Source organism: Emydura macquarii, unplaced genomic scaffold (assembly GCF_026122565.2).
Source record: "Emydura macquarii macquarii isolate MOO-44397 ecotype Brisbane River unplaced genomic scaffold, CSIRO-AGI_Emac_v2 contig_18, whole genome shotgun sequence".
Lineage (NCBI taxonomy): Eukaryota > Metazoa > Chordata > Testudines > Chelidae > Emydura > Emydura macquarii.
In genome coordinates this window covers 4,803,076-4,817,070 of record NW_027130155.1, presented here as the reverse complement: position 1 = coordinate 4,817,070, position 13,995 = coordinate 4,803,076, and the positions used below count along the sequence as shown (strand labels likewise).

General features: G+C 38.5%; 1 protein-coding gene across 2 annotated transcripts; it reads left to right on the top strand.

Annotated features, from left to right (window-relative positions):
* Positions 1-2,111: 2,111 nt before the first annotated feature.
* On the top strand, positions 2,112-5,992 carry SUCNR1 (succinate receptor 1). Of its 2 annotated transcripts, none has more exons than XM_067538119.1 (2): positions 2,112-2,167; positions 5,003-5,992. In XM_067538119.1, the coding sequence occupies exons 1-2, from the start codon at positions 2,120-2,122 to the stop codon at positions 5,981-5,983; spliced, it is 1,029 nt and encodes a 342-aa protein (XP_067394220.1). In that variant the 5' UTR covers positions 2,112-2,119; the 3' UTR covers positions 5,984-5,992. The 2 variants fall into 2 exon arrangements, with proteins under 2 accessions (XP_067394220.1, XP_067394283.1); XM_067538182.1 differs by lacking the exon at positions 2,112-2,167 and adding an exon at positions 2,282-2,376.
* The last annotated feature ends 8,003 nt before the right edge of the window (positions 5,993-13,995 follow it).

The window sequence follows — 13,995 nt, the reverse complement described above, 5'->3', positions numbered from 1 at the left end:
TGTGAGAATTGATTTAGGCCCCTGCCTCACTCCACACAAAATGGCTGGAGGAGATGTTGCTGCTGCCCATCTTATGACTTTTAGCTCAGTGCACTCATCTAGGATGTAGGAGACCCAGGTTCAATTCCCCTGTCTCTGCCAGAGGGGGAGACAGGATTTGAATAGGGGTCTCCTACCTCACAAGAGGGTGCTCTAACCACTAAGGTCTCGGATATTCTCATGTGGGGCTTCCAGTTGAAGCTGTTCTGTGGGTAAATAATGAAAGAGTGACTGGAGCAGGGGGTCAGGACCCTGGGTCTCCCACCTCACAGGTGGGCTCCATAACCACTGGACTAGAGTCATTTCCACTCTCTGTCTGTGGCCCAGTGATTGTTCCACTGTGGATAAACACAAGAGAGAATGACTCCCTAGACCAGCACTTAGGGCAACAAGGTGAGAGACCCAGGTTATATTTACACTGCAATAAAACACCTGTGGCTGTCGCATGTCACCTGCCTTGGGCTCAGGCTGTGGGGCTTTAAAATTGAAGTGTAAATATTCCTGCTTGGGCTGGTCTCTGACTTTGTTGACCTGGTCTCTGAGACTCACTGGCATCTGGGTTTTTCTGTTTTTGTTTGTAGCATAGGAGTGTCCTGAGTGGCTTCATGGATCTCACACTAGGTTACTAGTGTTTGCTGGGTTTGGGAGGGCTAAAAACATCTTTCTCCAGGAATTGTGCTGTTCCCAGTCTCCCCCTGAAAGTTCTCAAGTGCTTTTACATTTTGAAAAACGATAGTCAACTAAACTTCTTTTTGGTATGTTTACAAATAGTTTGTGTTAATTTTCAGTGAAAGTTGGTCTTTATATAATCACTGATTCCCTATACAGAGTCAAAGTGTGAGTGGTGCTAACCTGACCTGTGAAATTATCAGTATATTTTTATCTGCCTTGGTTTTTGTGCAAGCTATTTATTATGACTAAATTTTTGCACATTCAAAAACATTCAAATATTTGCTGGCAAACTGAATTTGTGTGAAAATACAATTAGTCAATGGAGTGCAACAATCCAACATGCATATGAAAATCAAGCTTGTAGAAAAATATCTGAATTTTTTTCATGCAAAACAATTAGTCATGTAAATCTGCATGTGCAGACACCTTGGAGTGAAAAATGAGCCTGCATATTTTGAAACTGATGGATAAATTATTCGCTGGTGTAAATTAGCTCAGGTATCTTAGCTTCAGTGGTGCTGCGCCCGTCTACAACTGCAGAGTATTTGTTCCTGATTTGGAAAATACACTCAGCTGTGTTCCACAGCATTGGAGTGCAAAATCAAAAGCTTTGAAAGTATTAAAATGCTTTTTCTGCTCCAATAGTGTAAATTGTAATAACTAAGACAAACATTTAATATGGGGGGGCTAGTTGGTCATTAACTACTGGATTACATTAGTCTGTTAAATTTGTTACATTTATTTTTAACTGTCAACATGCTGAATGTTTCCTTGGTCTTTAGAAAACTGGAAATTAATCTGACAATAGAACATACAATGGTTTACGCTTTCCTACCATCTGAATATCTCAAAGCACATTATGAACGCTAGTGAATTAATTCTCAGAACACCATCAGGAGGTAGGAAAGAGTCCTTCTGCTTATTTTGATGGGGGAAACTGAGGCACAGAGGCTGATCGATTTACCCAATGTCAGTGAATGAATGGGAGAAATGGCAATAGAACTCAGATCTCCTGACTCCCTCTCCTGTTATGAATATTTCATTGGTGTTAGGAAATAGTTTTAAACATTACTGAATTCAAAATCCTTTTAAAAAGATGCTTTCAGCATTCTCCAGCCATTTAAAAGTAAATATGATAAATAAGCACAACAGAGAATTTGACTACTTACTGCAGCACATGTAGTTAGATTTGACTAGATCTCTGCAAAGAAGAATTCTGTCATTATTTTTCTTGTTGACTCAGAGTAAGTTTTGCAATACTTTCCACTTCAGTGGAACTCCCCACACATCAAGCTCAGATAATTTGCCCTGTACTCTTGAATAATTAACCACCTTTGAATGATATGCAAAATAGCAGATACAGCTGTGTTCAATTGCACTCTAGTAAGCCAGAAGCTTTCTTCGCGTCATGGTTAAAGGAGTGTCTACTAAGAGACAATACTCATTCCACAAAATGGTAAGTTGTAATCTTTAGTGAGAGTCTCTCATGTCATATTAAACTGTTTGTGTTATACTCTTTAAAACTTATGATAAAATGTTAAAATTAATATATTGTCCCTTTGTGAACAACATTTAAAGATGTGGCTACCATATAAAAACAACCAAATGAAAAGAGTGCACTTCATATTGCCTTGAGTTACCAGCACCCTGAACATTGCTCTGAAGGTGATCAATAAGTCTGTTTATAAGATGTACATAGACCAATGGAGTCTTCAATATTTTAATGTTTTTTTCCATTCAAAATGTGAATGTTTATGCAGTGTGCAGTAATCTCACTGCTTAAACTCTTCTTTTTAAACAAAAGGTTTGAGTTTGTTCCTAATAGTTTGTTTGTTTGAACTGCAGGGGTTAAGCTAAAAGTAGTGTATCAAAGTCAATAACTTGTGGCATTAACTACTGAAATTTTTACAAGTATCTATTAGTACACGATACCTTCTGTGTATACAAGTTTGCTTCATATAACTATTTTATTTTATCTCATAGCTTTAAAAAGTTTTCTTGCTACACTAGAGTATCTTGCTATCAGCTAGATTCTATGTTTTAGACAATATAGACAATAGATATACAAAACGTTTAAAATAGTTACATGCTAACATTACTGTCTGAAGGACCTTGTGTGTAGCAGATTTTGAGACAGTAATTTACCTTCTTAGGAAGTGTTAATTGAGATGTCATAGGACTTAATTTGTAATCCAATTTCTATTGTTCTTATGTTTCATTTTCCCACCATATGTTGTCAGTAATTTGCTGCCAATATTTTAATAATGGGTTCCTACAAAAATTTCCTCCTTAGCCTGTAATAAACCCCACAAGCTAGGTATGTATTTGTTGACATGCAGAGAGGGAAGGGAGAAGAACTGGAGAATCTATTATTATAATGTGCTTCCCCATTTAAATGGAAAGAAGTTTTCATAACTGTAACACAGGAAGAAGGCAAAATTGCTTGGCAAACAAACTTTCACTAAGTACACTCTGGTAGAAATGTTTATACTTGTTCTTGAAAAATAAACTGAGTACATTGAGGATACAATGAAGTGCTCCACTTCTATTATTTGGGGAAACTTTCCCAGAACTTGTTGTTTGGGATTTTTTTCCCCCCAAAAGTTGATACTGGGTACAATCTATTGCATTTAAAGGCAAAGCAATATTTTTGAGCCCAAGGGCTAATTTACAGTGTTGAACGGCCTCAGAGGCAGAAATATCCCAGTCCTCTCTGGAATTTTAACAAGGGACTCTCAAGAGCCCTCTTTAGCCCATCATGATATATTTTATTCTGAAATCAAAAAGCAGAATAATAAACAGTTGTTTTAAATAACCAAGTATAAGGTGCAATAAACTGTGGACATTATTCTCTTAATTCTCTAATAAGGCAAATTATCCAGAATAATTATTTATATAATCAGGGAATTAAAATGGTAAATCTAATTATTTTTAGACAGGCCTACACTAAAAAGAGAGCTGAACAATGTATTTTTACAGCTTTGCAAAGCGAGTGAATAAGCAAAATTAAATGTGCTTGTATTCCCTTAATATAGCATTTCCCTTAAGTATGCAGCAATCAAACAATTACATGTTAGCTAAAATACAGAAAACAATCTACCGTGAAAGGTTCTTCAGGGCAGGGATTGCTTCTCTCAACTTCACAGCACCCAGCAGAATGGAGCCCCGGGCACTTTGTTACACAAATAGTTAATCATAATTATAATACACCATACAGAGAGCTGAATAGAACTCTGGGTTTTGCTTTGTAAAACGTTTACCACAAAAACTGGTGAAATTTGTAAACTTTCATCAACTCAATGAAATTTCACTGTTAATTTTATTCTGAACTTGAAGTTAGCTAATGTCTTTTCACTGACTTCAGTGGGATTTGGATCTGGCCTTCTCTCTGCTGTCATTTATAAATTTTGGCCTATGAAACTGAGACCTCCATTTCTTCAATAGTGCCTCAGAATTCCTGAGACACAGCGTAAACTGCAGAGCATACTGTACCTGCATTCTTTTATAAGATTGTTTCTGTGTAATTCTGATAAAGATGATTGTTAGTTTATTACTATGAATACATAAATAACAAATATTCCTATTGGTTTAACAAACCAGGTTTTTTTTTTCTTTTTAACCACCATGACTAATAGAACACTCTTCAAACCGTAGTCATACCAATGGCTCAATCCTGTACTTATTCATTCCTTACTTGGGCAAAGGTCCCATTGAAAATGATGGGATTTCTGCCTTAGAGAGCAGTGAGTAAGATGTGGGAGTAAAACTCCATAGATACAAAGGCAGATGATTTCCAAAAAATGCTGTCATGAGACTGTTTTTTCTTGCTTTTTTTTTAACTCTTTCTCATCCAATCAGACTCCTTCTAGCCCAGTGCTGTGTTAGTATACCATAATGCTTTTAGTTTACTCATGTAGCATAATGGACACAAAGAATCAAAATCACGTTGTGTTCTGCCTTATGGGGAAACTCTCTGGAAAATAAAAAATGTCATACAAAATCCCAAAGTCCTTATTCAATTTCTTATTGAGGTAGAATTCTCACTGGATTTCATCTGTACTTTTAACATATTTTTACATCTTTGATGCCAAGATCTTGAAACAGAACCTTTAAGTGTTTATAAGATGTATTTTTTGCAGGGCTGGTAATATCTGAGTTTGCTCTTCATCTAGTGTGAAAGGGAAATGACATTGCAGTGATCACACTTACCACAGTTGTGACATCAAAAATAGAAAAGCACTGTAACTATCATTTTATTCTTATGGTTGATTTTACTTTTTTAACTTCCCAGGATGTGAATAAGACCGGTGACTGCCTAGAGATGGATAACAACCTGCAAAAGTATTACCTTTCTACCATGTATACCATTGAGTTCATTTTTGGCATAACTGGAAATAGCATTGTCGTCTTTGGCTACCTCTTCTGCCTGAAAACTTGGAAAAGTTGCAATATCTACCTGTTTAACTTATCACTATCGGACTTTGCATTTCTATGCACATTTCCGATGTTGGTGACAAGCTACTCCAAAGAAAAGTGGACACATGGGAACATTTTGTGCCAAAGCAACAGGTTCCTGCTGCATGCAAACCTATACACAAGCATCCTTTTCCTTACCTTTATCAGCATTGATCGTTATATACTCATGTTACATCCTTTCAGAGAACATTTTCTACAGAAGAGAAAGGTAGCTGTTGTTGTCTCTGTCGCCATATGGATCCTGGTTATACTTGAACTGTTGCCAATAAACACCTTCATAAGTCCGATACATAGTGCCAATAGTAATGCCTGTATAGACTATGCAAGTTCTGGAGATCCAAAGAAAAACTTGATTTATAGCATGTGCCTGACTCTTCTGGGGTTTGTAATTCCTCTTTGTGTTATGTGCTGCTTTTACAGGAAGATGCTTATCTTTCTTAAGAACCATAATGAGCAGCTCACGACTGCTCTGCCACTTGAGAAACCTCTTTCTTTAGTCATCATAGCACTGGTTATCTTTTCATTACTCTTTACTCCATATCACATAATGCGCAATGTCAGGATTGCCTCCCGACTGGAATCCTGGAAGCTATCCAAGTGCACACAGAACACCATCAACATCATTTATATTATCACAAGGCCTATTGCATTTTTAAATAGTGTTATTAACCCTGTCTTTTATTTCCTAATGGGTGATCACTTCAGGGAGATGCTGATGACTAAAGTAAGAACACTCTTAAAAAGGATTACACCCACAGCAAATGAGGTGACGACAGAGCACCACACTGAGGAATAAATGACCCTGGTTTATGGGATAACTTTTACTGCTGTACATTGACGCTTTATGTAACTAGCTTAATTTTAGGTTGGTTAGTACATGCAAAATGAAGCCGTTACTTAGCAACTGCAGAACAGGTCTGATCCTACTATCTTTATTCAGGCAAAACTCTCACTGGCTTCAATAGCTGGTTACATTAATGGTCACAGGACTGGACTAAGTATTTCTATACAACAGAAGAATATAATACTTAATGGCAATCTAATATCTCAATAGTGGCTGTCAGAGGGCAGAAAACATATGCAGTGGTGGTAACTGTGTCGGTCCCAGGATATTAAAGGCAAGGTGAGTGAGGGCAGAGAAGTTCCTTTCAGGTGGTCTGACCATAGGCACGTGTCACATATGTAGCAGCACTGGGCTCCACATTCAACATTCACCCCATGGTCTTCTTTGTTTTTGTTCCACGCTGCCTCTGTGTGACTGGACATCATTCAGCTTTTACATTCAGTGGCTCAGCCACTTTAAATTCTTAATTGAACTGGTGGGGGGGTTGGTACACCACAGGATGGACTCAATAGTTTTATCATAAATTACTTATCAGATGCGTGTGTGGGTGTGGTTTTTTTGTTGGACAATTGAAAAAGATATAATTGAAAAATGGTGAACCTTGCCTTTTGAGCCCAGGTATTGTCTGATTTCTGAGCGGGGCTATAGAAGTCCAAATCTCAAGCCAGACTTCACTTTAATGCCCTCTGCAGGATGAGGAAGTACTGAACGTAAAAAGATGATTCCTGTTGGGAACCAAATGGCCTGCTTTAGGGTGTGGGATCTAGCTGCTGATAGTTATGGACCAATAGAGCACTGGGGCTCCAAGAGTTGTTATGCAAGATGAGTTAAATCCTTATTGTAATACCCCTCCTATGACACTCCAGTAAGTAAGCATGTCCAGGAAAGGCCCAATGTTTGTTTTATTTTCTTGTCTGATGTAGTTAGTATATTTATTTAATTAGTTTGATAATTGCCTGATAATAAACCATGCAGTCTGTAAACTTCAAAACCCTGGTGTTGAATGTTTTGCTCTTCATATGCAAGGTCCCACAGCTTCTGTTAACACATGATTTTGCATTTTCTCAGTACAATCCTGTAAACTGAATATCCCCTGAAAATTGTAATTCAGTGAATATGAAGTGCATTTGGACAACATTAGCAGAGACCTCTGCTTTGGTCTCCTATTTGAACATTTCAGACCAGATTCTCAACTGGCAGGAAATAGATGGATCAATGCTACTTTACCAGCACAAGATCTCACCCTCAATGCCCTTTTAAGTATGAGAGCAGCAAACTGCCGATGCATTTACCCTGTACATTGAACTGAGCTATTTGGTTTGAAGTTCAGCAGGAACATGAAACTATTTTCACCCATCCTCTGTCAGCATCTGCCATAGAATATAATTTTGAGGGAAGAGGGTGGCAGCAGAGGTATCTGAGCAAAAAGCTCCATGCTTTGCTCATTCACATTCATTAAATGGTGTTCTTACGCAACGATTGTCTTTTGCAGAAAAGTTATAAAGGAAATTTTACATAATAATTTCTTATTTAGAAGCATGAATTAAGCCTTGCCACATGCCTGTGAGGCAGATCATCATTCCTGTTTACAGACAGGGGATGTTGAAAAGCTGAATCTCCTAAGGCCAAGGTCACACTGCATATAAATGGAACAGCTGGGACTAGGATCTCAAAGTTCTTAGAGCCAGCTCTATCTTCTACAGTATTAGACTATACTGCTTCCTAGTTAAATGAATGAGTTCAGTAGGGAAGTGGGTAATGGTTTCCTTACAGAGTCAATATTTTATTGCAACTGTTTTCTATTTTACTAACCCATTTTACTAGATGCCACAAAAACCACACTCTGAGAACTTGCAGTAGACCGATAAAGAGAAGAGGAAAGTCTGGTAAGAAGGAAATTCTTTCACAATGGTTCTCTGCAAGCAAACTGAGAGAAATAACTTGAGGCTGGGTCCTGCATGGCCCTCGCTCAGCCTAAACACCAGCTGAAGTTGATAGGCTAAAGTGGAATAGAGATTACTGCTAATTTAGCAGTTTTTTTGGTATCATCCAAAGAAAACTGGCTTCTACAGCAGAATGAGACCAATAACAAGGAGCATAGATATTAGAGATGAAATCTAGTCCAGCCCCAGCCAGGATGGGAGTTTTCTCCTCCCATCATAAGTTTTTTCTAGGGTTTATCACCAATACTTCCTTCCCATTCTAGGTATGATGTTTTTATAGGTGACAGGTGTTAGCCATATTTGAAAGAGCTAAAACAGAAAAACAAACACAAAATATGTATTTTTAGCATAGCCCCTGTAAACTATATACTAAGTGTTCATTTCGTTATCTTACAATATGTTCACTCTAATCCAAACAGATAGGATTCTATAAAGGTTTTGATTGGAAATAAATAATGTACATTATGTTGATAATGTGCGTAAAACCCCCATTTCTACACTAGTTTGTTTTGTGCATAAAACATCGATTTTGACATTCATTGGGTTTGTAACAAATCTATCTGCATAAATCATTGTCTGGGGAAAAGATCCATCATGTGAACCATGTCAGCACTGCCTGTTAGCCTTGATACAGATAAGATTGTGCTTGCAGTTTCGCTATCAACGTTTCCTTTTATTTTTTCTCAAGGCCACTGTACTGAAAACTAAGCAGCAATTATTCACTTAGTCTGGAACTTGACATAAAACATGCTCAGCCCAAAAGACAAGGGGTTTATATGCAACATATCTAATAATCACTTGTTTCAATATAACTTTCCATTGTTATTAGCAGAGACATTGTGGTTTAAATAAAAGTTTTTGCACTTCTCTTCCTGACTAGTTCAGCAATAAAGCTTAATACGGAAAATCTAAGTACATCACCTATACATTGTCTTATGAGACTAATTTTGTCTGGGCTTCCATATGTCTTGCAAAAGATGGGTTTGTTCTGTGAGATGCTGAGTGCTCTCAACTCTCTTCCTCTAACTTTCTCAAACATCATCTTTCAGTGGGAATTGAATGGATTTTACTGTTGCAAAGGCAGTAAGTAAACCACAGGACTAAGCCCTAAAATTTTGTTCACACACAAAATTGCCCTGGTTTAGTTAGACCAATGCAGACCCTTGCAGTTCATACCAGTTCATCATAAAGTAATTCCTAATTGACAAGCTAAACTGAATTAGCTCTGGTTTAAACTGAAATAAGGGTGCCTACATAAGCTCTAAATTGGTTGAAAATCATACCTTAAGTTAAACCAGCACAACTCTGCCTGTAGACAAGGCCTAACTTTGCAATGTGTTTTACGAGTCTAACAAAAAATAAATCCAGGGACAGGTTTAATACTGCGTTATTAGCAGAGTTGCAGCAGCTAACAGCTTGTTGGTAGACTGACTACTAGCAGTGATGGGATTCTCAGGCTACAACACTAAGTCATCAGTATTAGACAGGTACTTGCTCGGAGTCTGCAGAGCTCCTCTACAGAGCAGCCCTAATCTGAGCTGCTCAAATTCTGCATAAAGATATGGAGTGTGCTAACTCACATCGGGAGTTAGGTTTTGTGAGTTCCAGTCAAGCTATAATTAAAAGTGGGCTTTTCCTTTGGACGTGGGATATTGGAGGCTGGGTCAGAGGGGTCCTGCAGAGACACCCTAGGAATGGCCAAGCTTTGCTAGAAGGTGTAGGTGAGGTTTAAGTTTTTTTGTTGCTGGTATGAATTACCACTATAACCAAACCCCCAGGACACATCACCTGGTGTGGACAGTAGCTGTTGTATGCAGATTGTTTTTAAAGCAGATTGTGGACTTTAGTTGTTTACATCAGTGGTTCTCAACAGGGGTATACATACCCCTGGGTATGCAGAGGTCTTCCAGGAGGTACATCAGCTCATCTAGATATTTGCCTACTTTTGTAACGTATACAGAAAAAGCACTAGCAAACTCAGTACAAACTAAAATTTCATGACTTGTTTATACTGCTCTATATAATATACACTGAAATGTAAGTACACTATTTATATTGCAATTGATTTATTTTATAATTATATGGTAAAAATGAGAATGAAAGCAATTTTTCAGTAATAGTGTGCTATGACACCTTTGTATTTGTATGTCTGATTTTGTAAGCAAGTAGTTCTTAAGTGAGGTGAAACTTGGGGGTATGCAAGACAAATCAAGACACCTGAAAGGGGTACGGTAGTCTGGAAAGGTTGAGAGTCACTGGTTTATATAGTATTAAGAAACACACCATTCAACAGCAGTAAAGGCAGCCTGAATTATTTACACAGCTCACATAACATTGCCTTGCACCTGTTGATGCAGAGTCATAATACAAAGTTGAAGTTGTTAAGATTTTATTTCTACCCCTCTCCATCCCAGAACTAAACCATTCTCACCTGAAGATTGTGCATGCCATAATCAACAATGTTGTTTTCAAGGTTATTTAAAATGTAATTCTGACTCAGGTTTTGGCGTTTCTTCAATCACAGAGTCATGCTGAGTCAATCTCACCTAAATTCAATGGAATGAAACAAATATAAATAATTAAATGATTACTTTGTCACTACATTGTTGTGAAAGTCAGGCAATTGGACTGTTTTTACCACTAGTTCAAAAAATAAACCTAAGTAACATCCTGGAAATAGTCGATTCCAATATCAACCTTAACACTGACTGTTTAACTTCACTTCTCCACATAAAATTACACTACAGTGCTAGTCACGTGAACGGAACATAAGTTTTCCCTGTTGTATATATGAACTATCACAGTATGATGACAATACCTGTATCTGCTTATTATTAATTTTTCCAGTAGTGCTTAGAGACCCCCATTGTGCTAGACATTCTACAAATACCTAGTAAGAAACACTCCCTGCACCCAAGAGCTTTCAATTTAAATAGACAAACAAAGGGTGGGAGCATGACCTCATCATGCATTAAGTGGCAGGGAGGAGGCATGGTCTGGCTTGTCGGAAAAGGTGTGTGTCATGTTAAGAGCCAGAGCATGACTTGCTGTAGCAACTTCATACCAAGTCAGCCTGGGGATGCTGACCTCAGCATCTCTATCTATCTATCTCCCTCCTAGCCTGGGTGACCAGAAAAAGAGAGACTATTTGTGTCCAGGCTGGTGCAGAAAAAGCCCTCTCTTACCTGGACCAGGTGGAGCAGCATCAATGTTCCCAGCCAGGGAAAAAGTTGAATAGCAAGTTTTGTCATGCTCCAATGTGGGTGTAACGCTGGTCACTCCTTTCTAGGAAGTTTGGGAAGGAATTCTTCCCTCACCAGTAGATTGGCCAAGCGAGGAGGGTTGATTTTTTTTCTTTTGGCTTTCCCCACAGCAGACGGGGGGCTTAGGTGTGGCTAAAAAGGAAATGGGGGTTAGGTTATGATGTCCCACCTCATTATGTAATTGTAGGACGGATGTCCAAGTACTTTGTAGGGAAGGGATACGGTGATCAGATAAACTGGATTGTTGAAGGATTCAAAAGAGGTATTCTTTAAAGGAGTGGAAGCCGAGGGGGTGGTGGGGAGGTGAGAGGGAGAAGGAACTTGGGGCTTCTCTAACTGGTACATCAGGGAGTTAACCCCCTGCTCTTTTATAGACACCCCTCCCCCTCCACAATGCTCATGCAAGGTGGGGATAGTGAAGTCTCAGCAGCAGATTGGCTGGGGACCAGGATGGATAAATAGGGAAGGCAGAGAACAGCCCCCCATGTATATGTAAATAATTACGGAATTACCTGCAATGTACAACTTTATCTGCTGAGTTCCCTACACATTTAAGAATAAAGCTGCTGCCTAATTAAATCACATCCAGTGTCTCCTGTCCTCCTTCTGGCGTAGCCAGACAATGGAGGCACAAATAGGTGAAGTGAAATAGAACCCCCTCTCCTGAATGTCAGGTTAGTGCTCTATCCACTAGAGAACGCTGCCATCCACCTTTCTAGCTATAAGGTATTATGTTAGCTCAATAAGCAAATGTTGGGCATCAGAGTGCATATGGTTGGTATATCCAGAGTGGACAATGAAAATCTGATCTCTGGCTTTTGAATGGAGCATGTGATCTCTTACCACTAGTGATCTATTGAAGAGGATAAAGCGGATTATCTAGCTTTTAGTTGGTGGTGAATTGAGAGAGGATCTTTTATAAGCTATATGTGAAGGAGAATATGAGATGATAGAGCTTCTGGGCCAATAGAATAAGAGGTGAGGGTTGGCCTGGTCTCCAACCTCTAATTATTGGAAAAGCTTGTGTTTTACAGATTAGCAAGCAGTTTTCTGCAGCATTAATGGGAGACTGCAGGCTATAGCTGAATGGGCAATGGTCAGGTGTAAAGAATCAAAATAAATGTTAGCATTTGCTAATTTGTATGTATGCACAATACATGAAGGATATTCATAACACTCCTGAATTGTGCTCAGTCATCCAGATTGTCAAGGTACTCTAACATGATTTTGGACCTCAGAAATGTTATCCAGATTGGAATGACTGGGATGATCTGATGTTCAGCTGAGGGGATAAAGCTTAGACCAAAATGGGTAGCACAAAGTGGAGGTATCAGGCCACATCTCGTGCAATTTTTTAGGCAAAGCATTAAAATGCAATGGGATCAAAAAGCCTGATCTTGCTGTTTTCAGTCTTATTGACAGGGACTGGGTGACTGCGGATCCCTCTAGCTCAGGATTTGCTTTCAGGAAGTCTTTAATTCTTTTCATGTAGCTGAAGGCAATTCCTACTTCATCACAGGTCTCTTTCATTCATGCCTTTTTATTTAAAAAATAAGCAAACAAAGACCCCCTACCCCAGTTCTATAGTGAAGTCAAGGAGGATCCCAGTAGGTTTATCTTGAAATATCAGGTTTTCTGATTTCTTAGCTGCTCTAGCTACAGATTTTAGACAGCATGAATCTTTACTCAAATGCATATTTCCATTAATGTTTGAGATTTTTGCATTCTGCTTGTATTTATACAGTTTTGTGAACAAAAAAAGTTAAGTGCACATATGAATGTTCAGAGCAAACAAAAAAAGAATACTGAAACAAGTTGATGGTTTTTTCATTCAAACAAATATGCACAAACTTTTTTGTAATATTCTTCCTCATTTAGCAAATAACTACATAGACCTTTGTATTGTGCTGGAACAAAATACTACACCCCAGCTTTTTATGTTTCTGGAAAGATTGTGTGTGCGTATGTGTGCGTGCGTATGTGTGAGAAATATCTTTCCTTAGGCAGAAGCAGAGTGGAATGAAGTAACTTTTTTTTTTTGCCAGTTAAGAACATAGTTAGTTGAGACTTTCATCTGGTGAGTGTATTCACTTCTGCTAACTTCATTCATGTGGCTTTGGCTGCAGAAGGTGTCTTAGAACTCAAAAACCAAAATAATGAACTTGTCCAAACTGAAATCTTATCTCGCCTAATTTGACCTATCGTATGACTTGCTGTATTATGCTGAAAGCTAATAAACCAAACAAAGGTAGGAATCACACACAGCATACTTCATTAAAACACTTAGTCGTCAATTCAAATCCAGCACAGTTGCTAATGACTAGAAGTGGTTACCATATGATGACAAATTGATCCCTATTTGACATGAGCGTAGTATCATTCAGCTCCCACTGAGCAGCTGTCCATATCACCATAATCATTTCTGACAGTTGGCAGAACCTGTAGGGGCCATTAAAAGTATAACTGGGTTAAAAAAAATGAGATAAGTTCATGGAGAATAGGTCCATCAATGGCTGTTAGCCAAGATGGTCTGGGAAACAGCCCCATTCTCTGGGTTCTCCATACCGCTGACTGCTGGAAAATGGAACTGGACGACAGAGGATGGATCATTCAATAAATTGCCCTGTTCTGTTCATTTCCTCTGAAGCATCTGGCACCAGCCACGGTCAGAAGACAAGATACTGGGCTAGATGGACTCACTATGGCCATTCTTATGTTGTACAAACTTCATTTTCCATGGCTGTCAAATCAAACGTCT

Coding starts and splice junctions, on each gene's coding strand:
- SUCNR1 (XM_067538119.1), top strand. CDS start 2,120: ATGGTTAAAGGAGTGTCTACTAAGAGACAATACTCATTCCACAAAATG. Junction 2,168..5,002: donor AATACTCATTCCACAAAATG/GTAAGTTGTAAT, acceptor TTAACTTCCCAG/GATGTGAATAAGACCGGTGA.